Source organism: Salmo salar, chromosome ssa27 (genome assembly GCF_905237065.1).
Source record: "Salmo salar chromosome ssa27, Ssal_v3.1, whole genome shotgun sequence".
Classification (NCBI taxonomy): Eukaryota; Metazoa; Chordata; class Actinopteri; order Salmoniformes; family Salmonidae; genus Salmo; species Salmo salar.
In genome coordinates, this window is record NC_059468.1 from 27836770 (window position 1) to 27863382 (window position 26613).

At 43.6% G+C, this 26613-nt stretch overlaps 1 protein-coding gene across 6 annotated transcripts in view; it reads left to right on the forward strand.

Annotated features, from left to right (window-relative positions):
- LOC106588839 (collagen alpha-1(XVI) chain-like) overlaps nt 1-26047 on the forward strand; it is a 117280-nt gene extending 91233 nt beyond the window's left edge. For 3 of the 6 annotated variants that reach the window (XM_014178315.2, XM_014178312.2, XM_014178313.2), the window contains 29 exons: nt 6583-6636; nt 8631-8678; nt 8864-8983; nt 9446-9493; nt 9628-9735; nt 9930-9974; nt 11957-12001; nt 13613-13666; nt 13751-13804; nt 13900-13953; nt 14166-14210; nt 15100-15153; nt 15274-15309; nt 15452-15514; nt 15675-15746; nt 17317-17370; nt 17513-17557; nt 19948-19992; nt 20161-20214; nt 20369-20422; nt 20547-20597; nt 21042-21131; nt 21272-21307; nt 21413-21457; nt 22671-22865; nt 23072-23135; nt 23287-23460; nt 23642-23719; nt 23864-26047. In XM_014178315.2, the coding sequence (XP_014033790.1) occupies nt 6583-6636; nt 8631-8678; nt 8864-8983; nt 9446-9493; nt 9628-9735; nt 9930-9974; nt 11957-12001; nt 13613-13666; nt 13751-13804; nt 13900-13953; nt 14166-14210; nt 15100-15153; nt 15274-15309; nt 15452-15514; nt 15675-15746; nt 17317-17370; nt 17513-17557; nt 19948-19992; nt 20161-20214; nt 20369-20422; nt 20547-20597; nt 21042-21131; nt 21272-21307; nt 21413-21457; nt 22671-22865; nt 23072-23135; nt 23287-23460; nt 23642-23719; nt 23864-24057 (2079 nt within the window). In that variant the 3' untranslated portion in view covers nt 24058-26047. The remainder of the gene's footprint in view (nt 1-6582; nt 6637-8630; nt 8679-8863; nt 8984-9445; nt 9494-9627; nt 9736-9929; nt 9975-11956; nt 12002-13612; nt 13667-13750; nt 13805-13899; nt 13954-14165; nt 14211-15099; nt 15154-15273; nt 15310-15451; nt 15515-15674; nt 15747-17316; nt 17371-17512; nt 17558-19947; nt 19993-20160; nt 20215-20368; nt 20423-20546; nt 20598-21041; nt 21132-21271; nt 21308-21412; nt 21458-22670; nt 22866-23071; nt 23136-23286; nt 23461-23641; nt 23720-23863) is intronic. The other 3 variants (XM_045709603.1, XM_045709604.1, XM_014178314.2) reach the window with 3 other exon arrangements.
- The last annotated feature ends 566 nt before the right edge of the window (nt 26048-26613 follow it).

Consider the following 26613-nt stretch of genomic DNA (forward strand, 5'->3'; position numbering starts at 1 on the left):
TTAATAGTTGATTCTAAGATTTGTTTTTGATCATGTTGTAACGGCTGTCTGTAAGAGGGAACCAAGGTGCAGCAGAGGATGTGTTCATCATTAGAATTTTAATTCAAAAAAGCAAGAGAACACTACAAAATGAACAAAAACGACAGCAAACGGTCCTGTTAGGAAAATACTCTAAACAGAAACAATTACCCACAAAACCCAAAGGAAAAACATGCTCCTTATGTGTGACTCCCAATCAGCAATAACGAGCTTCAGCTGTGCCTGATTGGGAGCCACGCATACGGCCCAAAACAAAGAAATACCAAAACATAGAAAAAGGAACATAGAACGCCCACCCAATGTAACACCCTGGCCTAACCAAAAATAAAGAACAAAAAACCCCTCTCTATGGCCAGGGCGTTACAGTACCCCCCCCAAAGGTGCGGACTCCGGCCGCAAAACCTGACTCTGAAGGGGAGGGTCCGGGTGGGCCTTCTTACGGCGGCGGCTCAGGTGCGGGACGTGGCCTCTGCTCCACCCTTGACGTCGCCCTCTTAGGTGGCGCACCTGGCCGCGCCGAAGGTCTGGTGGGCGACGCTGACTGCGCCCGGCTGGCGGGCGGCGATGGCTGCGCCCGGCTGGCGGGCGACCCTGACCACTCTGGCAGTTCAGGGCAGTCTGGCCACTCTGGCAGTTCAGGGCAGTCTGGCCACTCTGGCAGTTCAGGGCAGTCTGGCCACTCTGGCAGTTCAGGGCAGTCTGGCCACTCTGGCAGTTCAGGGCAGTCTGGCCACTCTGGCAGTTCAGGGCAGTCTGGCCACTCCGGCAGTTCAGGGCAGTCTGGCCACTCCGGCAGTTCAGGGCAGTCTGGCCACTCTGGCGACTGTTGACTGGCGGGCAGCTCTGGCGACTGTTGACTGGCGGGCAGCTCTGGCGACTGTTGACTGACGGGCAGCTCTGGCGACTGTTGACTGGCGGGCAGCTCTGACGACTGTTGACTGGCGGGCAGCTCTGGACAGGTGAGACCCACTGGAGGCCTAGTCCTGGGAGGTGGCACAGGACGGACCAGGATGGGGAGACCCACTGGAGGCCTAGTCCTGGGAGGTGGCACAGGATGGACCAGGATGGGGAGACCCACTGGAGGCCTGGTCCTGGGAGGTGGCACAGGATAAACCGGGCTGTGGGGGAGCACTGGAGTTCTGGTATGGACACTCTTTACCCACACTCCAGGCTGAATGCCCACTTTGGCCCGGCACGGGCGGAGAGCAGGCATTGGGCGAACTGGACCCTCCCAGCGCTCTGGAGACACAGTGCGCAACGCCGGCGCAGGATAACCTGGACCGAGGAGGCGCACTGGAGACCAGACGCGCTGAGCTGGCACCATCCGCCCTGGCTCGATGCCTGCACTCGCATGGCACTTGCGGTGGGCTGGTATGTAGCGCACCGGGCTTTGAACGCGCACTGGGGACACCGTGCGCTCCACAGCATAACACGGTGTCTTACCAGTACCACGCTGCTTCCGGTAAGCACGGGGAGTTGGCTTAGGTCTACCACCTGACTCCGCCAATCTCCCCGTGTGCCCCCCCCCCAAAAAAAATTGTGGGGCTGACTCCCGTGTCCGTTGCGCTCCCTCTCCTCATACCAGCGCCTCTCAGCTCTCGCCGCCTCGATCTCCCACTGCGGGCGGCGATACTCCCCAGCTTGAGGCCATGGTTCACCTTCGTCCAGTAATTCCTCCCATCTCCAGGAATCCTGAACGATCCTCTCCATCTTCTCCAAAGTCCATGAGTCCTTCTCCTGGTGCCTCTCCTTCCTCTGCTGCTTGGTCCGTTTTTGGTGGGTAATTCTGTAACGGCTGTCTGTAAGAGGGAACCAAGGTGCAGCAGAGGATGTGTTCATCATTAGAATTTTTATTTTAAAAAACAAGAGAACACTACAAAATGAACAAAACCGACAGCAAACAGTCCTGTTAGGAAAATACTCTAAACAGAAACAATTACCCACAAAACCCAAAGGAAAAACATGCTCCTTATGTGTGACTCCCAATCAGCAATAACGAGCTTCAGCTGTGCCTGATTGGGAGCCCTACACACGGCCCAAAACAAAGAAATACCAAAACATAGAAAAAGGAACATAGAACACCCACCCAATGTAACACCCTGGCCTAACCAAAAATAAAGAACAAAAAACCCCTCTCTATGGCCAGGGCGTTACACATGTATATGTTCTTGCTGTTTGTTCTTTGTTATAGAGCCAAAAAGTGTTTTATCCATAGATTCTATGGATTCTTCAATTAAATTGAGCTTATTTCTGATATGCTGTTCCTTCTTTTTCCGTAGTGTATTTCAGTATTGTTTTAGTGATTTACCATAGTGAAGGCGTAGGTTCAAGTTTTTGGGTGGATAGGTTTCTCAATTTCTTTCTTAGGTTTTTGCATTCTTCATCAAACCATTTGTCATTGTTGTTAATTTTCTTAGGTTGTCTGCTTGACATTTTTGGATTTGACAGGGAAGCTGAGAGGTCAAATATACTGTTTAGGTTTTTTACACCTTCACTATTGCAGTGAAACATTTTGTCCAGGAAATTGTCTAGAAGGGATTGAATTTGTTGTTGCCTAATAGTTTTTTGATAGATTTCCACACTACTTTCCTTCCATCTATAGTATTTCTTAATATTATTCAGTTCCTTTGTCTTTGATGCCTCATGATCGAGCATAGCTCTGTTCAAGTAGAGTGTGATTTTGCTGTGATCTGATATGGGTGTCAGTGGACTGACTGTAAACACTCTAAGAGACTCTGGGCTGAAGTCAGTGATAAAGTAGTTTACAGTACTACTGCCAAGAGATGAGCTATAGGTGTACTTACCATAGGAGTCCCCAGCATCCGACAGAGCTGCAGGAGTTGTGACCCGTTTTTGTTGGTTATGTTGTCATAATTGTGTCTAGGGGTGTATATTGGGGAGGGAATCCTGTCACCTCCAGGTAGGTGTTTGTCCCCCTGTGTGCTGAGAGTTTCAGGTTCTTGTCCAGTTCTGGAATTTAGGTCGCCACAGACTAGTACATGTCCCTGGGCCTGGAAATGGTTTGTCTCCCCCTCTAGGATGGAGAAGCTGTCATCGTTAAAATATGGAGATTCTATTGGGTGGATATACAGTTGAAGTTGGAAGTTTAAATACACTTAGGTTGGAGTCATTAACTTCTCTAGGATAGGTGGGATGATAGCGTCCCACCTGACCAACATCCAGTGAACGTGCAGGACGCCAAATTCAAACTACAGAATTGTAAATATTTAACAATCTTGAAAATACACATGCAATATGTCAAAATAAGGCTTAACTTCTTGTTAAAACTCGTTTTTCAACCACTCCACAAATTTCTTGTTAACAAACTATAGTTTGGCAAGTTGGTTGGGACATCTACTTTGTGCATGACACAAGTAATTTTTCCAACAATTGTTTACAGACAGATTGTTTCACGTATCACAATTCCAGTGGGTCAGAAGTTTACATACACTAAGTTGACTGTGCCTTTAAACAGCTTGGAAAATTCCAGAAAATGATGTCATGGCTTTAGAAGCTTCTGATAGGCTAATTGACATCATTTGAGTCAATTGGAGGTGTACCTGTGGATGTTTAAGGCCTACCTTAAAACTCAGTGCCTCTTTGCTTGACATCATGGGGAAATCAAAAGAAATCAGGCAAGACCTCAGAAAAGAATTGTAGACCTCCACAAGTTTGGTTCATCCTTGGGAGCCTGAAAGTGCCATGTTCATCTGTACAAGCAATTGTACGCAAGTATAAACACCATGGGACCACGCAGCCATCACACTGCTCAGGAAGGAGACGCATTCTGTCTCCTATGGATGAACGTACTTTGATGCGAAATGTGCAAATCAATCCCAGAACAACAGCAAAGGACCTTGTGAAGATGCTAGAGGAAACAGGTACAAAAGTACCTATATCCACAGTAAAACGAGTCCTATATCGACATAACCTGAAAGGCCACTCAGCAAGGAAGAAGCCACTGCTCCAAAACCGCCATAAAAAGCCAGACTATGGTTTGCAACTGCACATGGGGACAAAGATCGTACTTTTTGGAGAAATGTCCTCTGGTCTGATGAAACAAAAATAGAACTGTTTGGCCATAATGACCATCGTTATGTTTGGAGGAAAAAGGGGAAGGCCTGCAAGCTGAAGAACACCATCCCAATCGTGAAGCACGGGGGTGGCAGCATCATATTGTGGGGGTGCTTTGCTGCAGGAAGGACTGGAGCACTTCACAAAATAGATGGCATCATGAGGGAGGACAATTATGTGGATATAGTGAAGCAACATCTCAAGACATCAGTCAGGAAGTTAAAGCTTGGTCGCAAATGGGTCTTCCAAATGGACAATGACCCCAAGCATACTTCCAAAGTTGTGGCAAAATGGCTTAAGGACAACAAAGTCAAGGTATTGGAGTGGCCATCACAAAGCCCTGACCTCAATCCTATAGAAGATTTGTGGGCAGAACTGAAAAAGTGTGTGCGAGCAAGGAGGCCTTCAAACCTGACTCAGTTACAAGCTTGTGGAAGGCTACCCAAAACGTTTGACCCAAGTTAAAAAATTTAAAGGCAATGCTACCAAATACTAATTGAGTGTATGTAAACTTCTGACTAACTGGGAATGTGATGAAATAAATAAATAACTGAAATATATCATTCTCTCTACTATTATTCTGACATTTCATATTCTTAAAATAAAGTGGTGATCCTAACTGACCTAAGACAGGGAATTTTTACTAGGATTAAATGTCAGGAATTGTGAAAAACGGAGTTTAAATGTATTTGGCTAAGGTGTATGTAAACTTCCTACTTCAACTGTATGTAGCACACATGAGGACATTTTTCTCTGTTGAGATAATTTCCTTAGTAATTTATAGCCAAATGTAAAATGTTCCTGTTATGACAAATTTAATGGAGTGGGTTAGATCTGCTCTATACCAAATTAGCATACCCCCTGAGTCTCTTACCTGTTTCACACCTGGTAGTTTGGTAGATCGGACTACCAGCTCTCTGTAACCTAGAGGGCAACTAGTGGGTCCGTCTCCTTTATACCATGTTTCTTGAAATATGACAATGTCTGTATTTCCAATTTCTTTGATGAAGTCTGGGTACCTGCTCTTTAGGCCAAAAAGCAGCTTTGTGTTCCATAGTGTCTTGTGTTGTTGTTGTCACGGTAGATGTGAGCGGTAGGTGTGAGCAGAGCATGTATCTCTCACTGTCTCTCTCTCACTGTCTCTCTCACACTCTCTTCTGTTCCTCTCTCTCTCTTTTTCGCTATTTCTCTCTCTCCCCCTTTGCTTTCTCTCTCTCTCTCTCTCTCTCTTATCTCTCTCATTCTTCTGTCCCTGCCTCTCTGTTTCCTTTCTCTCTTTCTCTCTCTCTTCTGTTCGCCACTCCATTGTTCTCACTCTTGTTCTTCATCTTCCTCCATACTATGTTTCTCTCCTCCTGTACCTCTTTTCTATTCCACCTTCCATGTCACTCATTTCCTTTTCAGGTTTGGATTGAACATTGGGTTCTAGCTTGGGCAGCTTGAGGTTGTGGCTAATGCAACTCTAAATGCAAATTAATGGAGAATTAAAATAGCAAATGATTTCATTAATCTTAAATTCTTAATGTAAACATGTTACACAATAGTAAAAGTAAATATGCAAGTACATAAAGAACTATTGCATAAATACAGTAACATTTAAAGTCAACCGTATTCATGTAGTGAAGCTCTATGCTATTGTTAACCTTGTGGGCTGTAAATATATATATATATGTATTAATGGGAGTCTTTGTTAAGTCATAGCCCTGCTTTAAACATTCACTAACTCTTGTGGGAAGCTTTGGGAATGTTAACTACTTCTATCAACATATGATACATTGGGATTGTTGGGAATATTGATGACACTTCATTTGAAGGTTTGGTTATAAACTCCTTATACATCATTAAATAGTTATTTTAGCATTAGTACAATTATTATGAATTAAAAACCTTCAAATAAAGTTTTAGAAGAATATTTCCTCAGATTTTGTGGGAAATGTTAAATCTAAACTAATTCTCAACAACATTTTACACATTTAAAACAGGTTAATGGTAAACGAAGATGTAACATTGGTTCATGAAGACCAGGCTGAGTTCACTGTGTAAGAAAATAGATTGATTTGTCTGAATATGATGTTCATGTGTTCATCAAGCACTGAACAATTTTGTGTGCATGAATCAAATTTGCACACAAATATCCTGTTCAAATCAAAGCAGTTAAAACAGATATATTGTTTGACCTCTTGCATAGTGATCCCTGCATGCTATTCAATCTGGTGTTGTGGTTTTTTTAATTACAAAATAATCAAACAATTTAAACCAAACATGAATCAAACTATTTAAATGAATTTAAATAGTGCTTTAAAAACTAGACAACCAAAAGAGTCTGAACATAAACCAGGAAAGGGAGAACACGGGTGATTGGTTGTTCCTACAACCTCGAACCTCTAACCCCCCCTGACCATTGGTGGAGAGGGATGTGGCAAGCCTGTGATAGGCTAAAACCAGTTGAATCTCAGTTCCTTCTTTCAGGGTAACCCTGGCAACGACGGGGTACCAGGGCAGCCGGGTCTGCCTGGGAGAACTGTAAGTAATAAGACAGAAGGGTTGGAGTCACTTCCATTCCAATTCAGACACATCGGAAAGTGATTTGAAAATCAAATTCCAGAATTGTGAAAAACAATATCAATGAATACCAATGACACTTTCTGATTCAATAATTGGAATTCATTAGCTGAATTGTCTAAATTGAAATGGATTTGACCCCAATCCATGCCAGACAGAGGAGGCGGGGCTAGATGAGTGCTGCAGCTTTGTGATTGGACGGTGCAAGGAGGGAGGAGCCTGGTTGGGTTGTAGGTCTGTGTTGTGAGTGGAGCACTCTGGCAGAAGTTCATTGAGGATCTCTAGACTTTGGACATAACTATACAGTAGACACACCACGACTTAGTGGCAGCTAGAACAATGAACGCACTCAGCTCAAAGACTTTTAGTGTTGAAATGCACTTTCTGCATTTCAGAAAGACTTTTACCATTGATTTGTGCCTCAAAAGCATGCACGTACACACACACACACACACACACATTGTTGGTGTAGTTTCATAAATGCAGTGTGTGAGTGTGTGAGTATGTGAGTGCAGCCATTAGTTTGAGTCGAAGAGCTTTGCTGTACTCTGTTGTTCAGCCTTGTTATGCTGAGTACAGTAAGAGCCTGTAGATCTGCTGTTGAGAGGACTGCACTATGAGGTCTATTTTCCATATAGCTGGCATCCAGCTCAGCCCCCTGCCACATACACACACACACACACACACACACACATACACCCTCCCCACAATAATCAATCTAGCCACAGTGGAAACTTGGCTTCACAAACTCACACACACACACACACACACACACACACACGCTCACATTATACACACTCACTAAGTGGTCCAGTCCTAACATCAGTAGACAGACATACTGACCCACCAGCTCCTCTCTAGCCCCATGGCCCTGCCTGCATGTTATATGTCAATGGATTTAAATGCCTAAAACAGACTATTAAAAAGTTTCATTCTTAGATAAATTCTTAATTCCCTCTTATCTTAATCTTAGCTAATTAAAACATATCCTTAAAACCACAAAACATTATTAGAAACATAATTTAACAGACGAGTTTGTTGAATACAAATTAATCCATTTAAAAAGGATAAAAGAACAATTTAGCAAAAGTAAAGGATATTTAAATAGGAGTATATTGAAAGTATAAAGTAAATATCATTGACATATAATGATTCTTCTCTCTGAGACATCCTGTTAATGCACACAGCCTGAGTTTAACAAACCTAATGAGCTGCATCATGCTAGCTCAAATGAGCTCTTCTGGCTAATAACAACCGTTTGAACAAAGCCAACAGATTTTGAAACCAGGCTAAGTGCAATTCACAGGTTCTCTCACTGTACGACGGGCCCCACTGCTCAAATGTGGCAGTATTGTACTGTGAGTGGGTTTCCTGGTGTGATTGGAGTGGTAAGAATGTTTCAGACCACCCATGCAGGTAAATCAATCAACTTTCAAACTCCCAACAATGATCCCAATAAATGCCTGGATTTGAATACCAACGTGTTTTGAAAGACTTGCAAAACCTTGTGATTTTGAATGTTTTGTGTCTCCTTGGGCAAATCTTAAATGGCACCCTATTCCCTCTAGTGGCCTATGTGACTCTGGCCAAAAGTAATACACTACACAGGGAATTGAGTGCTATTTGGGACTTCAGAATGGATCGTTCATTAAATTTGGACTGTACTGCAGTTCAACACCATTTGCACTGCATCCAATGTGCAGAGGTCAACTGTACTTATAAATTGTAATTGTATTTCAACATTTTACTGTAGAAGGATGAAGTTACCCCTAGATGCTGATCTAAGATCAGTTTTACATTGGCAGCTCCCTAGTGGTTAAGGCTAGGAGTTGTGTAGGATAAACTGATTTTTGATCAGTTTCCAAGGGCAACATCTACTTGGAGCCTTTTTCCCCCCTCCCTCTCCTTTACATTTTACTCTCCTCTCCCCCTCTCACCCCCCTGCCCTTCCTCAGCATCTGAGGCTGCCTCAGGATGAGGACCCCAGTCGAGGAGATGGAAAGGTAAGACAGGAGGTAGAGAGGTGCACTCTGGGAAATATAGTTCTCTAGTACTGCTCTTGGATTTATATGCATGAGCTCTACTGATGTGATTATACATAACACAAACATGCATGAACTGTGTCCATGCAGTGTACATTGAGCTCACACACTTCATGTCGTCAAAGTGTGTGTGTCCTCTGCTGCAGAAGGTGTGTGAGGACTGCTCCAAGGGCTTGCCAGGGGTACCAGGCATGGCGGGCACCAAGGGAGAGAAAGGAGACGAGGGCAAGACTGGCATAGGCAATGCTTCCGACGGCTGTGAGAGGGTGAGAGGCTGGGGGTGAGGGGTGTATTGGTGGAGGGCATGGGGGAGAGTAGTGAGGGGTGCATGGGTGAGGTGGTTAGGGGGGCAAATATATTGTTGGCTGGTCAGAATGAGACTGTAGAATCATGGAAATTCTAATTGATTCTTCTGGGTTCATTGTATTTATTTATTTATTTATTTCACCTTTATGTAACCAGGTAGGCCAGTTGAGAACAAGTTCTCATTTACAACTGTGACCTGGCCAAGATAAAGCAGTGCGACAAAAACAACAACACATGGGATAGACAAACGTACAGTCAAAAACACAATAAATCTACATGATTTACATGATTCTGCATTGATTCATGAATCATAAGAATCAATAACACTGTCAGTTTTGGTTCTGATTTTGACCCAACCTATCCGAAGCTTTGCCTAGGCAGAGTCATAGTTCTGACCTACGACCTCTTTGTGTTTGTTACAGTGTTTCCTAAACCAAAGGCTGCAGAGTGAGGAGGCTGCACAGGCACCTGTACGTCCACACAGTCTTTAACTATCGAACTCTCACACTCACAGTCACACACAACACGCACGCACATTCACACGCACGCGCGCACACCACACACACACTGATTCATAGATTTATTTATCTTCTTTTCTATGTAGACCACCACCAACGCCGATGGAGCTAATGGAGGCTGCTCCGGACCAGGAACACCAGGCCACCCAGGAACACCAGGAACACCAGGATCACCTGGAATAAGGGGAGAGACGGTAAGTGTGTGTGTGTGTGTGTGTGTGTGTGTGTGTGTGTGTGTGTGTGTGTGTGTGTGTGTGTGTGTGTGTGTGTGTGTGTGTGTGTGTGTGTGTGTGTGTGTGTGTGTGTGTTTGTTTGTGAGTGTGGTGAAATATAGCAAGTTGCGTGTTGAATCTCTAACAGGAAGTGCCTTTCTGCCTACATTTCCCAGGGTCCTCAGGGGCAAAGGGGACAGGCTGGAGTACCAGGAAATATGGTGAGCTCAAAACCAGAGATTTTAAGGCATTATAACACTTCATAAGGCTATATAGAGACATTATAAGCCAGCACAACAGAGTCAAAGCATGGTGTCTGTAAGGAGAACAGGGTGGTCTATCATAGCTAGAGGCAGGAGTTTTACCTGACCATACCGTACTAGATCAGGAAAAACTCCTGTCCCAAAGCAGACTTTCTGAGCTCTTGTTCTGTCTTGACTGGTTTCTTCTTCCTCTAATGACTCTCCTACTGACTTTGTGCTTTACTGAATTTTAATTGACCACAGATGTTCTTCTGTTTATACAGTGACTGTTACACTGGAATGGCAAAGTCTATTTGTGAAGCACCTCTCTTTCTGTGCTGCATGTACACTACCTAAAGGCTACATTTCTGTCACTAGTACTTATTCCATGTCATTTTTTGGGCCATGTTCAACTACTTGAAAATGTGTCTTTCTTCATTTTCTTGGAAGGAATCACCAAATTGAACATGACTATGTAGCCTATTTGCCGCCTTGCTTTCACCTATCCCACTGTGTTAGATCAGTGCATACTTCCTGGAAGGCTGCGTCTCTAGTGTTGGACCATGGCCATCATGTTTACGTGGCCTGTGTTTCTTATAAAGCTTCATCAGTGAAGGATCATGCAGATTAAAGCGACTTCATGTTGATACTTGAAATGTGAGGTCATAGACCACTCTAGTGGTAGGTCTTAGAACTACATAGACCTTGAATTAAATCAGGCTGCTTCCCAAATATCCAACCTTCTCTCAAAGTTTGCACTTCCCATCGTGGATTTACCAATTGTGGAAACTCCCTCCAGCCAATGATTACACCAATCCAACGCTTTTAAATCAATAACAGGAAGTGTGCACACTTTTGGAGAAGGGAGGAGAGTAGAGATAGATGTGTTGCGGCTAAACAGACAGAGTTGGCTTAGATTGTTGAAAGCCTGTAAACTATATTTAGTCTCAATGTTTATTGAAAACATACATAGATTTACACAAATTTGAACTTGTTGTCTCTCAAATACATTGTTAGTTGTTGGTTAGCAAGCTTGTGAATTTTAGCCATATTAGCATAGACGTGACATCAGTCAAAACACCTAAAAAAAAAAGACCGTATCATTAACAAGATACAACGAGCTGAAACGAGCCACCTACGATTCCCCACATGACAGCTTTACAACGAGCTGAAACGAGCCACCTACGATTCCCCACATGACAGCTTTACAACGAGCTGAAACGAGCCACCTACGATTCCCCACATGACAGCTTTACAACGAGCTGAAACGGCCACCTACGATTCCCCACATGACAGCTTTACAACGAGCTGAAACGAGCCACCTACGATTCCCCACATGGCAGCTTCACAACGAGCCACCTACGATTCCCCACATGGCAGCTTCACAACGAGCTACCTACGATTCCCCACATGGCAGCTTCACAACGAGCTACCTACGATTCCCCACATGGCAGCTTCACAACGAGCCACCTACGATTCCCCACATGGCAGCTTCACAACGAGCCACCTACGATTCCCCACATGGCAGCTTCACAACGAGCCACCTACGATTCCCCACATGGCAGCTTCACAACGAGCTACCTACGATTCCCCACATGGCAGCTTCACAACGAGCTACCTACGATTCCCCACATGGCAGCTTCACAACGAGCCACCTACGATTCCCCACATGGCAGCTTCACAACGAGCCACCAACGATTCCCCACATGGCAGCTTCTTGTCATTGTAGCTAGCTATCTGACCGTTCAGAATCCTAACACCACACGGCCTCATCGATGCACGCTTATCATTTTGGTGAAGTTGTCAGCCAACTCGTCTATACAGCCAATTTCCACCATATCCATGAGTATCCCTTCTGCCGATTGGAGTAGTACCGTAACAGGCTAAGGGTCAGTGTTGCTGTTTACAATGCTGAGCTTAGAACAGTTGATTTAGTTGCATCATTGCCTGTTTCTCTACAGGGTCCTCCTGGTTTTCCTGGTCCTCAAGGCTCATCTGGACTTACTGTGAGTTTACTACATTTATATACTGTACTATACTGTGTGTGTTTGTCTCTCCATATCTTTCTTCTGCTTTGAAACTGGAAGAGATGGAGAACTGTTCTGGAAACGAATAAATCCCAAACTGAAAAATCAAATACAAATGTTTAGAACATCTTGGTGCCCCAAAAAAGCAGTACATAAATGAAAGGTGAAAACAAAACACAATCATTTCGGCCTCAGGCCATCGTCAGTGTAAATTGTCAGCACACACAGCTGTCTTCTATTTCAAGTATAATTTCATACTTTGAAACTCCATCAACATTGTGCGCGAGTGTTGAATCTCTTTAAATCAGCAGGAGGGGCTGCTCATAGTGATTTGGCTCTTCCATCTCTCCAGCTCTTTAATGAAAGTTATTTCAGATGAGGAAACCATTCTATTGTCTCGCCAGTTGTTCAATTATTTCCCCTGTCTAAGAGATGGAGAGTGGTAGTGCCATGCAGAGAACCCGCCAAACCCCCCTTATATCATTCCATTGTTTTAGCGAATGGAAGTCAGTAATGGTTGAACGGTGCGAGCCCAGCATGGAATCCATTTTGAAACGTTAAGCAGCGTTAATTCCAGGTGTGTGTGTGTGTGTGTGTGTGTGTGCGCGCGCGCGCGCGCGTCTCTTCTGCACTCCGCTTTGTATAATTTTCTCTGATTGAATAGTAGCAGCTGAGAAACATTTTTCATCGTAATGAAACTCAGCTACATTGATAAGACATTGAACGGAATCAATAACAGGGATTTGAATAGCTTTACGCTGTCAGTAGTCTTGTATATTAGAGGGGAGAGAGAGAGAGAACAGATATGGAGACAGAGAGGGGTAAGGAAGATAGAAAAGGGGACAGAAAGTGAGAGAGAAGAAGGATAACTAGAGAGAGAGGGTAATGCAGAGAGCCGTCGTCTGAAATACATTGACTGCATTATGAAAATCACTCCATAATGAATGAGTCCTCTGGCTGGTTTGGGGAGAGGGTTGCTGACTCTGAGGGTATCAGTATGGTTTGGTCATGGAACTACATCGCCTGCATTGAATCCTCATAGAGAGAGCAGCAGGTCACAGAACAAGAGAGAAAGTCACATTTAGAAGTTCTCAGTGGAACACTGGAAATGGAAAGAAGACTTCACTGTCTCCCTCATACTGTATTGACTGGTCTTGTGTGTGTGTGTGTGTGTAGGCCAGGGTAATGCTTTCTACCTCTGCAGTGTTTGTAAGTCGGAATAGAGATTTAATTTAGTGTTCTACTTTTCCTCTCTCCCAGGGAATATGAGTATATGTAACTACATTGCTTAGATGATGATGATACAGATACTGTAGCTCTCATTCTGAACTTATAGTCCTCATTTCGCCTTTCTTTTGTGATCTGTTTCTTTTCTCATTTCTTCACTTCTGTCTTTGTTCCCTCTCCTCATCTTTCCTTCCCTCTCTAATCTTCTGTCCTCCCTCTTCACCTCTCCCTCGCTCCTCACCTCTCCCTCGCTCCGTCCCTCCTCTCCTCACCTTTCTCCCTCTCTCCGTCCCTCCTCTCCTCACCTTTCTCCCTCTCTCATCACCTTTCTCCCTCTCTCCGTCCATCCTCTCTCCTCTCCAGGGTCAGCAGGGTGAGAGAGGAACAGCAGGACCACCAGGTGTGAAGGGTGAAACGGTGAGTCATGGCTACCCTCATCAATACATGTTAGATCAAGTTTGATTAGATACATTATTTATGCATCTTTATGGTGTCTCTCAGGGCCCTCCAGGGACTAATGGATACCCAGGTTCTATGGGACCACCTGGGCTTCCTGTAAGATACATCAACTTCCTGTTTCGTCACATTTATATGAATATTAATGAACATATTGAACATATTGATTGACTGACTGACTGATTTATTGACAGGGCCTGAAGGGCGAGAGAGGGACACCAGGCAGTGCGGGAACGAAGGGAGAATCGGTAAACATGAACAAACACAGTCGTTAAACACTTTACATGTGATGGGGGTTTCACCTCATTTGGATAGTCTAAGAAACATATGGTGTTTTAACAGACTATCTGTAGCAGGTGACATATCAGATAGTGAGTAGATAACTATGCATTTATTGGCTTCTATTTTATTACTACAGTGAGTGTGAGATGGTGTCCTAACCCAGTCCTCTCTCCTACAGGGTCCACCAGGCAACCCAGGATACCAGGGAAAGGCTGGAGTAGCGGTCCGTAACCTCATCCCCTTTATCCCTCGCCCCTATAACTTATCATCCATAACCTCATCCCCTTTATTCCTCATCCCTATAACTTATCATCCATCCCTTTATCCCTCGCCCCTATAATTTATCATCCATAACATCATCCCATTTATCCTTCGCCCCTATAATTTATAATCCATAACCTCATCCCCTTTATTCCTCGCCCCTATAATTTATCATCAGTAACCTCATCCCCTTTATCCCTCGCCTCTATAACTTATCATCCATAACCTCATCCCCTTTATTCCTCATCCCTATAACTTATCATCCATCCCTTTATCCCTCGCCCCTATAACTTATCATCCATAACATCCTCCCATTTATCCTTCGCCCCTATAATTTATAATCCATAACCTCATCCCCTTTATTCCTCGCCCCTATAATTTATCATCAGTAACCTCATCCCCTTTATCCCTCGCCCCTATAACTTATCATCCATAACCTCATCCCCTTTATTCCTCATCAGTATAACTTATCATCCATCCCTTTATCCCTCGCCCCTATAACTTATCATCCATAACATCATCCTATTTATCCTTCGCCCCTATAATTTATAATCCATAACCTCATCCCCTTTATTCCTCATCCCTATAACTTATCATCCATAACCTCATCCCCACTTCTTAATCCCTCATCCCTGTAATTTATCATCCATAACCTCATCCCCACATATTTATCCCTCGTCCCTATAACGTATCATCCATAAACTCATCCTTCACCCTCTTTACGGCTTGCACATAACCTCATCCATATCCCTGATCTTCATGACTTCATATCCTCTGGAGAATGTTCTGCTTTCAAGGTTTTGGTTGAAGTCTCTGTCCATGTTAAAATATTGCTGTCTGTTGGTCCAAAGGGACCCAAAGGAGAGGCTGGACTGGCAGGTTCCGATGGACCGAAGGGAGATCAGGTATAGTACAATGCAATATGCATTTTAAATATACATTTCAAATGGTGTGTTCAAAAAATATACTCTCAACACTCACACACACACACACACATACTGATGTGACCCCTCCACCTTTTTTAGGGCTCCCAAGGGCAACCAGGATTCCCAGGTACACCGGTGAGTAGAGTCAAGTCTACTTTATGACTCAGTTAGTTAAATATCTATTGGCATGTGACCGTAGCAACTGGAGGAAGGTTGTGGTCAACTGTTGTGTGGTCAACTAACAATGATGACTGTAAGGTACATTTGAACTTTGTAGGGCCCCCCTGGTCCCCCTGGGAAACAAGGAAGAGAAGGACCACCTGGACCCAAGGCTGACAAGGTAGACCAGCTTATCATACTACATTTTGTTCTGTTTCCTATATCTGTTTCTACTTAGTGATAGTGAGGATACTAGTAATGTGTATCTGTCTCTGTCTTTCTCTGTCTCTCTGTCTTTCTCTGTCTCTTCCTCTCTGTCTCTCTCTCTCTCTCTCTTTCAGGGTAATGATGGAGCACAAGGTCCGCAGGGCTCGTCTGGACCTCCAGGTTCTTCTGGGTCTCCTGGTTTGCAGGTGAGTGTTTCTGTGTGCATTATTACAATATATAGTGTGATTATTTTTTTCACGAACAATGAGTTTAACCTCTTGGGGCTAGGTGGGACGCTAGCGTGCCACCCGTGGTGCACTCCATCAACAGCAGGTGCATTTCAAGAGCGGCAAATTTGAATCCAAATAAATGTCAAAATTCAAATTTTTCAAAAATACAACTATGTTACACCATTTGAAAGATAAACATCTCCTTAATCTAACCACGTTTTACGATTTCAAAAAGGTTTTACGGCGAAAGCATAAATTTAGAGTATGTTAGGACAGTACATTTACAAGAGTTGTGTGTAATGTTTTGTCAAGTCAAAGACAGGGTCACCAAAACCATAAAACCAGCTAAAATGATACACTAACCTTTTACAATCTCCATCAGATGACACTCCTAGGACATTATGTTAGACAATGCATGCATTTTTAGTTCTATCAAGTTGATATTTATATCCAAAAACAGCGTTTTACTATGGCATTGATGTTGAGGAAATCGTTTCCCTCCAATAACCGGCAGTCAAGTCAGCGTCACAAATTAAATAATTAAAATTAGAAAACATTGGTAAAATATTATATTGTCATTTAAAGAATTATAGATTTACATCTTTTGAACGCAATCAACTTGCCAGATTTAAAAATAACCTTACTGGGAAATCACACTTTGCAATAATCTGAGCACTGTGCCCAGAAAAATACGCGTTGCGATACAGACTAGACGTCATGTTGGGGAGATCTAAAATCGAAAATACTATGTAAATAATCCATTACCTTTGATTCTCTTCATCAGATGTCACTTCCAGGTATCACAGGTCCATAACGAATGTAGTTTTGTTCAAAAAAGCTCATCATTTATGTCCAAAAATCTCCGTCTCGTTAGCACATGATGTAAGCCAGCCGGACTTCTCGTCATGAACGAGGGGAAAAAATATATTTCCGTTCGTTCAAACATGTCAAACGTTGTATAGCATAAATCATTAGGGCCTTTTTTAACCAGAACATGAATAATATTCAAGGTGGACGAATGCATAGTCTTTTATAACGTATTGGAACGAGGGTACCCAACATGAAGTAGCGCGCCAGGTGTCTAATGGGACATCACCGTTCCATGGCTCTTGTTCGGTCAGATCTCCCTCCAGAAGACTCAAAACACTTTGTAAAGGCTGGTGACATCTAGTGGAAGCAATAGGAAGTGCCAAAATATTCCTAAACCCCTGTGTTTTTCAATGGGATAGGTTTAAAGTCAATACAACACATCAGGTATCCACTTCCTGTCAGAAAATGTCTCAGGGTTTTGCCTGCCAAATGAGTTCTGTTATACTCACAGACACCATTCAAACAGTTTTGGAAACTTTAGAGTGTTTTCTATCCATATATAATAAGTATATGCATATTCTAGTTACTGGGTAGGATTAGTAACCAGATTAAATCGGGTAAATTTTTTTTATCCAGACGTGCAAATGCTGCCCCCTAGACCCAACAGGTTAAAGAATTCTCTTCCCTCTCTGCGTGTGTGTGTTGTGTGTGTGTGTGTGTGTGTGCCCCCCCAAAGGGACCTCCTGGATTTGAGGGATTGGACGGTAAAGATGGGAAACCAGGAATGAGGGTAAGAGGTAGTAGATATTATTGTTAGTTGATGTAAGTAGTTAAGTAGGATGACTTGAATTGACCTCTCCTCTCTATCCCACCTCCCCCTTCCTCTCTTTTCTCTCTCTCTCTCTCTCTCACTCTCACTCTCACTCTCTCAGGGTGAGCCAGGGATTCCAGGGACGGTAGGACCCAGAGGAATCCCGGTGAGTGCCCTTTCACCTTTACATGACCCCTACATACAGTTGAAGTCAGAAGTTTACATACACCTTAGCCAAATGCATTTAAACTTAGTTTTTCACAATTCCTGACATTTAATCCTTATAAAAATTCCTGTCTTATGTCAGTTAGGATCACCACTTTTATTTTAAGAATGTGAAATGTCAGAATAATAGTAGTAATTTATTTCAGCTTTTATTTCTTTCATCACATTCCCAGTGGGTCTGAAGTTTACATACACTCAATTAGTATTTGGTAGCATTGCCTTTAAATTGTTTAACTTGGGTCAAATGTTTTGGGTAGCCTTCCACAAGCTTCCCACAATAAGTTGGGTGAATTTTGGCCCATTCCTCCTGACAGAGCTGGTGCAACTGAGTCAAGTTTGTAGGCCTCCTTGCTCGCACACGCTTTTTCAGTTCTGCCCACAAATTTTCGATAGGATTGAGGTCAGGGCTTTGTGATGGCCACTCCAATACCTTTACTTTGTCGCCCTTAAGCCATTTTGCTACAACTTTGGAAGTATGCTTGGGGTCATTGTCCATTTGGAAGACCCATTTGCAATCAAGCTTTAACTTCCTGACTGATGTCTTGAGATGTTGCTTCACTATATCCACATAATTTTCCTACCTCATGATGCCAACTATTTTGTGAAGTGCACCAGTCCCTCCTGCAGCAAAGCACCCCCACAACATGATGCTGCACCCCCCCCCCCCCCCCGTGCTTCACGGTTGGAATGGTGTTCTTCGGCTTGCAAGCCTCCCCCTTTTTCCTCCAAACATAACGATGGTCATTATGGCCAAACAGTTCTATTTTTGTTTCATCAGACCAGAGGACATTTCTCCAAAAAGTACGATCTTTGTCCCCATGTGCAGTTGCAAACCGTATTCTGGCTTTTTTTATGGCGGTTTTGGAGCAGTGGCTTCTTCCTTCTTCCTTGCTGAGAGGCCTTTCAGGTTATGTCGATATAGGACTCATTTTACTGTGGATATAGATACTTTTGTACCTGTTTCCTCCAGCATCTTCACAGGGTCCTGTGCCCATAAAAAGCAGGACCTTGTCTCATATCCTTAGACAGACATCGCTGCTGTGACATCACACCACTTTCACGGTGTGCCCATACAAAGCAGGTTCCTTGTATCTGATCATCTATGATATTAAAATGTCTGTACTCACTACTGTAAGTCCCTCTAGATAAGAGTGTCAGCTAAATGACTCAAATGTAAATGTAGAAATCCATCAAACGTCTCCCACTGATCTCACCTCACATACCAGTATGCGTATGCATGTCCCTGGTCTTACTGTATGTGCCAATCAGCTGCCGATGTTATTGGTTTCTGCTCTGTTTTCCACAATGTTCTCTGTTTGGTATACTAGATAGACCTCATTACTTTTGCCTAGTTAAAAAGAAGGTGATCTAAACTGGCTCAGTTCAAAACAGCGTATAAGAGAAGCAGGCCTTTGTGTCAATCATTCTACGTTCTGTGATAACTCAGTGTTTCTGTGTGTGGGTGTTGACAGTGCAGGTGCTCAAATCAATGTGAGATTTCAAAGTGATCCATTTTGAAAGCTGTGTGTGAGATGTGATGTGTTGTTTTGAATGCTGTGTGTTGTGTTGAAAGCTGTGTGAAATGTGATGTGTGTTGTGTTGAAAGATGTGTGTGAGATGTGTTGAATGCTGTGTGTGAGATGTGTTGAATGCTGTGTGTGAGATGTGTTGAATGCTGTGTGTGAGATGTGTTGAATGCTGTGTGTGTGTTGTGTTGAATGCTGTGTGTGTGTTGTGTTGAATGCTGTGTGTGAGATGTGATGTGTGTGGTGTTGAAAGCTGTGAATGTGATGTGTTGTGTTGAAAGCTGTGATCGAGCGGAAGGCCCAAAAACTGTCAAAGACTCCAGCCACCCTAGTCATAGACTGTTCTCTCTGCTACCGCATGGCAAGTGGTACCGGAGCTCCAAGTCTAGGTCCAAGAGGCTTCTAAACAGCTTCTACCCCCAAGCCATAAGACTCCTGAACACCTAATCAAATGGCTACCTAGACTATTTGCATTGCCCCCCCCCCCCCCACCTCCTTTTACACCGCTGCTACTCTCTGTTGTTATCATCTATGCATAGTCACCTTAATAACTCTACCTTCATGTACATATTACCTCAACTAACCGGTTCCCCCAGCACACTGACTCTGTACCGGTAGCCCCCTGTATATAGTCTCGCTATTGTTATTTTACTGCTGCTCTTTAATTACTTGCTACTTTTATTTCTTATTCTTATTCGTATTTTTTAAACTGCATTGTTGGTTAGGGGCTTGTAAGTAAGCATTTCACTGTGTTGATTTGATTTGGATTTGATGTTGTGTTTATTGTTGATCTATCTGCACTCAGGGTTTCAAAGGGAAGCATGGACATGTTGGCTTCCCTGGACAGAAGGTGAGTCAACCACACACACCCTACTCTCTTCAGTGCGTCTGTTTGATGTCTGCTACCGTACAGTATACCAATACAGATTATTAGCCCGTTGTTATGGATGCTGGGTACTCCCTCACCCCTCTTTTCCCCCATGCTCTCTCTTCCTCTCCATCTTCCTCCTCTCTTCAGGGTGATGCTGGACCTGTAGGCCCACCGGGGACAGCTGGTAGACCAGGACTTGAAGTGAGTCAAACCAAACGTTTCATGCACCTGCTCAATTCATGTTGTTTGATGTTTGAATGATGTTCATATGAAATGAATGATGATGTTGTCACTATATGCCAATGAATTATGACTGTGTGTTGAGTCACATTGAAACGACCTTTAACTTTTTCAGGGTGATGCCGGAGCCCCAGGGCCTCAGGGTCGACCCGGTCCCCCAGGACAGCTTGTGAGTACATGACCTTTAACCTTTCACCTATATGACTCTTGGTTTATGTGGTTGTATAGAGTGTGTCTGTTAATAAGGTTTGTGTGTGTGAAAATGTAGCTACGGGGTTATGTTTTTTTGGTAGGGTTCTGCAGGAGCAGCGGGGCCCCCAGGACCGGCAGGCCCAGCAGGAGTGGTGAGAAGAAATATTATCATCATCAATATGTATTTTCTAATGTAGAAGGAACGGTTATCAAACCATTATCAAACCAGACGGTTATCAAACCATCTGCATCAAACCCTGGATTATCTGCATGATTAAATTCCGTGTTAGCGTTGTGTTATGTCAGAGTTATGTCTCAGGCAAGGTTAGTCATGACTCGTTCTCTGTTGTTTTTCTCTTCTCTCTCTCTCTCTCCCTCTTTCTCATTCTTTCCCTCTCTCTTTCTCTCTCCCTCATTCTCTCTTTCTCTCTCACTCATTCTCTCTTCCTCTTTCTTTCTCTTTCTCTCACTCATTCTCTCTCTCATCTCTCTCCCTCTCTTTCTCTCTCTCTCTCTTTCTCTCACTCTCTCTGTCTGTCTGTATCTCTCTCGCTCTCGCTCTCTATCTATCTTTCACTCTCTCTCTCACTCTCTAGGGTATAAAGGGGGAGAAAGGCCAGGCTGCAGACAGAGGGCTACCAGGGATGGTTGGCCCTGCTGGACCCCCCGGTCATCCAGGAATGATGGTCAGTACACACAATCCTATTGGTTTCAACAAGATACATATAGAAGATGATAGATATGCATTTCCTTGTTCCGTGTTGGTAGCATGGGGACGAGTTGAACCTTAATCACTGTTTTCTCTCCTTCTTCCTCGGTCTCTCAGGGAGAACCAGGCAGTGATGGAGCTGCGGGTAAAGACGTGAGTAACCCTTCTAATGTGGTGTTTGTCATGATGACAGAAACATGAATGTAGCTGTATTATATTTACAAACTTGTTCTCTCACTGATCATCTCCTGTTCTCAGGGATCACCTGGTCTGCCAGGAGACAATGGACAATGTGGTCAAAAGGTAAGCGTCACTGCTCTCCTGTGTGTGTGTGTGTGTGTGTGTGTGTGTGTGTGTGTGTGTGTGTGTGTGTGTGTGTGTGTGTGTGTGTGAGAGAGCGTGTGTGTGTGTTTGTCGGCAAAGACAAATTACCACCAGCAGCCACGCTATTAAACCACTGGTTACCTCAGATATGGCCTCCATAAAGGATTATGGGTAGTGTAGTCCAATGGCTGAGGGCTGTAGTGTTGGCAGGGTCGTGGTTGTGCACACACTCCGTTGGTTTTGGCTCATTCAGCAGACTCCCTAACCCAGACATGTATTATGCCCCAAATTGCATCCTATTCCCTATATAGTGCACTACTTTTGACCACAGAGCCCTGGGCCCCTTCATTTGACTGACCCCTTTTGGCATCATCCTCCATTTTCTACATTCACCTCAAATACCCTACTTTCCCTGGCAATACCTCATACTACATAGCCCTCTACACTAGATACAGTAGTTACCAATAGAGTTATTCTCTGTCCCCTGGATAATGCTATTAACTGCGGGCGCTACATGAGATGAGGCGATTTGTCATTGTGACAGGAAGGTATTGTCAGGGCTTTTAGCTGTAGTAGTACAAATTACAGAGGAGCTCTCCTCTCTTCTCCTTCTTCTCTCTCTTCTGTCATCGTTGGGGTCCAGTGTCCAGTGGTGATGTGTAAACATTAGCCCTTCATAAATGCCTGCTTTGTTCCACATCCATCACAGATGTCAGTCTGATGCTGTTTACAATATAGTGTGTAGGGTACTTACAGAGTGCATTTACTGACACAGGGAGGCTGTGGATGCCTCCCAAATGGCACCCTATTCCCTATGGGCCCTGGTCAAACTTAGTGCACAATATAGGGAATAGGGTGCCATTTGGGAGGAGGTAAGTGAGGAATACACTAAATACAGAGTAGGACTGTTACAATCTAAAGTAGACACTGTCCCCTTGTTGACTGGACTCTCCTTCAAGGGTCTGACAGGACTGTATAGGTTGAAACAGTTAGCAGTTGGATTGTTGAAGGAACATGGGTGTCAGTGTGCAGGAGTTTATTTATCTTTTCAACCTTCAATATTAAAATCTGTTGTCAGTGGTCCAACAGTGCTTCTCAGTGAATACCTCTCATCTCTTACCTCCCCCCTCTCTCTCTCTCTCTCTCTCTCTCTCTCTCTCTCTCTCTCTCTCTCTCTCTCTCTCTCTCTCAGGGTGAAGCAGGTACCCCAGGTCAGAGAGGCGCACCAGGGGAGCGAGGTCGCCCGGGACCCCCTGGCGGAGGTGGGTACTCCTCCAAGGCTGATGCCCCAATGATGGGCCAAGTGGGACCCAGGGGAGAGAGGGGCACCCCAGGCTCACCAGGCACTTCAGGTTCCCCCGGACCTCCAGGAATACCAGGCAACGATGTGAGACCTTAGTTACTGTGATGAATTGCATTGATTATGAATTGATTACTTTTCATGTTCTTGTTTGTTCCACAATGTTTGGTCAACAGACTAAAACTCAAAAGACCCAACACGGTTTTTAGCTATGAGAAGAGATGATTCATGTATTATTTGTGCAGTAGTTAGGTTCTCTTTCATACTGTATATCCTTCTATATCTCTCCACAGCCTGTGGTCAACTATGACAACATCAAGGACTTCATTCGCCAGCAGGTCATCAAGATCTTTGATGGTGAGAACCTCCTCTTCTTTTATTTTGTATTTATCACCCAGACACGGCAAAGATCTGTCTGTCCTTCCTAACTGAGCTGCATGAGAGAATGGGAACTTGTTTATTGATTAGGTTTATCATCTATGATTGTACTGTATCTTTCCCCCTACAGAGAGGATGGCCTACTTCATGTCTCGTATACCGCAGCCACAAGAGGAGTCATCTCCCGGTCGTCCTGGACCCCCAGGGAAGGATGGTAACCCAGGCAGAGATGGGACTCCAGGAGCCCCAGGTCAGCCAGGACAGATGGGTAGAGAGGGCCGCCATGGACCCTTGGGACCACAGGGTGAGTCTAGACACGTTTCATTCATGCTTTTGATTATTTTGTCATAAGGCTTAAATACCATGGTCATGATAAAGTCATAGGAGACCATAAACAGTTATGACAAGTGATGTCAACTTAGCGTAATTGACTTGACATAAAGGTTAGTTACTCTCTCAAGTAATGTCCTCTGTCGTGTCTGCAGGTCCACGAGGTCTAAAGGGAGAGAAAGGTGACAAGGGTGTAGGGGAGATGGGTGACAGTGGACCCCCAGGAGCACCAGGTAACACCAACTTCAGCCTGTCGAAATAATAATTTACATTTAATAAGTTATATATTTAAATTGCAACTGCTCTTTATAATGATTCATTTGTATCAAGTGCTTCAATGATGCCCTCTGTCCCTTCATCAATTATCTTACTCTCAGGTGTTCCAGGCCCCCCAGGTTATGGTAAGATGGGCCCCAGTGGCCCTGTGGGTCAGCAGGGGATCCCTGGAGTCTCAGGAACCCCTGGACAGCCGGGTCAGAAGGGCAGGGAGGGCCGGTGTAACCCCTCTGACTGTATGAGCCAACCAATAGAGTGGAACCCTAAGGGCCCTCCCATCAAGGGCCCCTACTAGAGAGAAAGTATTGGAGAGGAGGAGAGAGATTGAGAGATAGAAGAAACCAACCCAAAGACCAGAAGGGACTAGAGAAAGGAGAGGAGGGGAGAAGAGAGAACAGATCAAACAGAAGACCAGAGCTACCGTCCGATCAACAGAAATCATCCCAGGAGAACAAATGAATACTGAAGCACCAATAGTTGGTGTGGAGGACACATCCCTAATTCATCAAAGGGTTTGCCAGTTAGCTGTCCTCACCGCCTGTGTAGAAAATATATATGTGTAGGACCTTCCTCTAACTGAAGCCTTAGTACCGGCTGAAGTGGCTTCAATAAAGGAGATATTTGGACGCTGTGCTCTCCTCTCTTTCATATATTTTCCCAACTTTAGCTGCCAGCTCTTTCTATATGTTAGACATGTTTATTTTGACAATAACAGCAAGAGCATATCCAGCCTGAAAAATGACCTGCAAATTCTTCCTCATCTTCACTATCATCCTCATCTTCATTCTGATTATAAAATGTGCCCATTGGGAGTATTAGGCAGCTACCTTGTGATATTCTGCTTCGATCTAGCTTCTGTCTAGCCATAGAAACAACATTAATAGAACTGACATGGCACTCCCATTTCAAATTCCCATTCTCATCGTTCTATCTCTTTGTACATTTCGTTTGATTTCTATGCTTGAATATACTCCCTCATCACTTGAATGATACCTGATGCTTTAACAGATCTGTACGCTATATCCTCAAATCATGGCCTTATTAGAAGTTCTCACCTTCTCTTCCCTGTTTGCGTGAGAAGAACATAATGTACACCTCCCAAGAGTGCCTGTTTTGTACATATTTCTATTTATATGTAATAGCTTTTTATACCTTTTGGATTTGGCGTCAATATGGCTAACCATGTTTTCGCTATGGTCAACTGTCAGGAATCCACTACGAGTGTGGATTTTATAAGCTTTCAAAGTGGAGTTATTTGTTCATAAAAAATTGGAGAGAATTGGATTTCTATATGATGGTATAATTATACTTTGGAAGATATTTTCATGCTTGCCTTTGTATAAAGTACATGACATCATTTTCAAAACTGCCTCAACTGGCAAAACAATTTAATTTCTAGTTCTGTAGCAATTTATCAACAAGTCTCTTACATCATCAAGCTTATTTTTGATAACAGAGCAACTGTAAAGGGATCTTTTCTCGTCCAGCACACCACTGGTTACTGTAACTGAAATAACAGATCAACTGTAAAGGGATCATTTGCTCGTCAGGCACACCACTGGTTACTGTAACTGAAATAGGGTTGTAAAAATTCCCAGGGTTTTCAGAAATCCTTGTTTGGAAGAGGGCGGGGATAAGCAGAATATTCAGAATCCTCCAACCAGGATTAATGGAAAACCTGGGGATTTTGGGCAAGTTACCGTCATTTTGCCATGCTTAACGGAAATAGATGCTTTATGACCTCTAAGAGAAACAGGCAGAATTTTCATAGGAGAGGCTGTTTAGCATCTTCACCCAAACCTTCGCTGACATCACTGTGCCAATCAGCTTCTCCTCGTATCCATTACTGAGTACAACTTGTATGTCTCCTGCCTTGTATGTTGTGTTATTTTCAATGTTTGCAGTTTTACCTGTCATCTATACACTACAGGCCAGGGTGTCAGTAACCACTAGCTGTGTAAGGGATTTGTCACCATGTTAAGATTCATATGGATGTTCTGAGTTGTTATTGGAAGGGCCATGAGGTTTTCCTGATATTTTGACCTGTCCATAGTAGTTCCTGGTCAGGAAAACCTACTGACCCTAGTTATACTGAACAAAGCACCCCCATAGTTCTCCCCTCTTCAGTCCTAGCTTTCATAAACATCTTGTTGAAACGGCACCACTGTTCTCCTGCTACTCTCAGTGTATCTGTTGTGTGTTTTATGTTGGCATCACTTTTTATAAAGAGATTTTTTTTTTTATGAAAACCTTTCAGAAAAAGATAATAAAATGTTTTAAGCAGACGTGGTCTGGTCAGGATGTTGTTGTTGATTAACACACTTTACACATCAAAGTATAAAATGTGACTCCGTTTTACCATACTTACCATCGATGTCTTTTATTGGAATGCCTTTTCTTTGTTCTCTGAGTGAAAGCACACTAGGTACAAAACGTTAACTAGCGCTCCAATTAAATGATGTAGCTTTTCAAGTAAGCAGAGTGCTAGAGCGGCTTTTGTATGAACTCCAAGCCACCTGTAAGACTCATACTACTATGTGAATGAGTCCGAGTGGAGAACTTTTCAGGTAAGCCCTTCACAGAAGCTTAACTTCTGCAGCTTTGAGAGCATGACGTTGTATTACACACAGAAGGATAGGGCAGGATAAACTGCAGAGGATTCAGCAGAAATACAACTAAAGAAAGCCAGAAACTGAACTGGGTGTTTGGGGACACTCTAAATGGTATAGGCTTTATACCCAGAATACTTCGCCCTACAATAGTGAATGTCATTATCCTGTAGTCTAGGCAGTAAACTACATGCAGTTATGCAGCACTTAAATCTCACCTTTTCATATTTTCTTGGAAAACA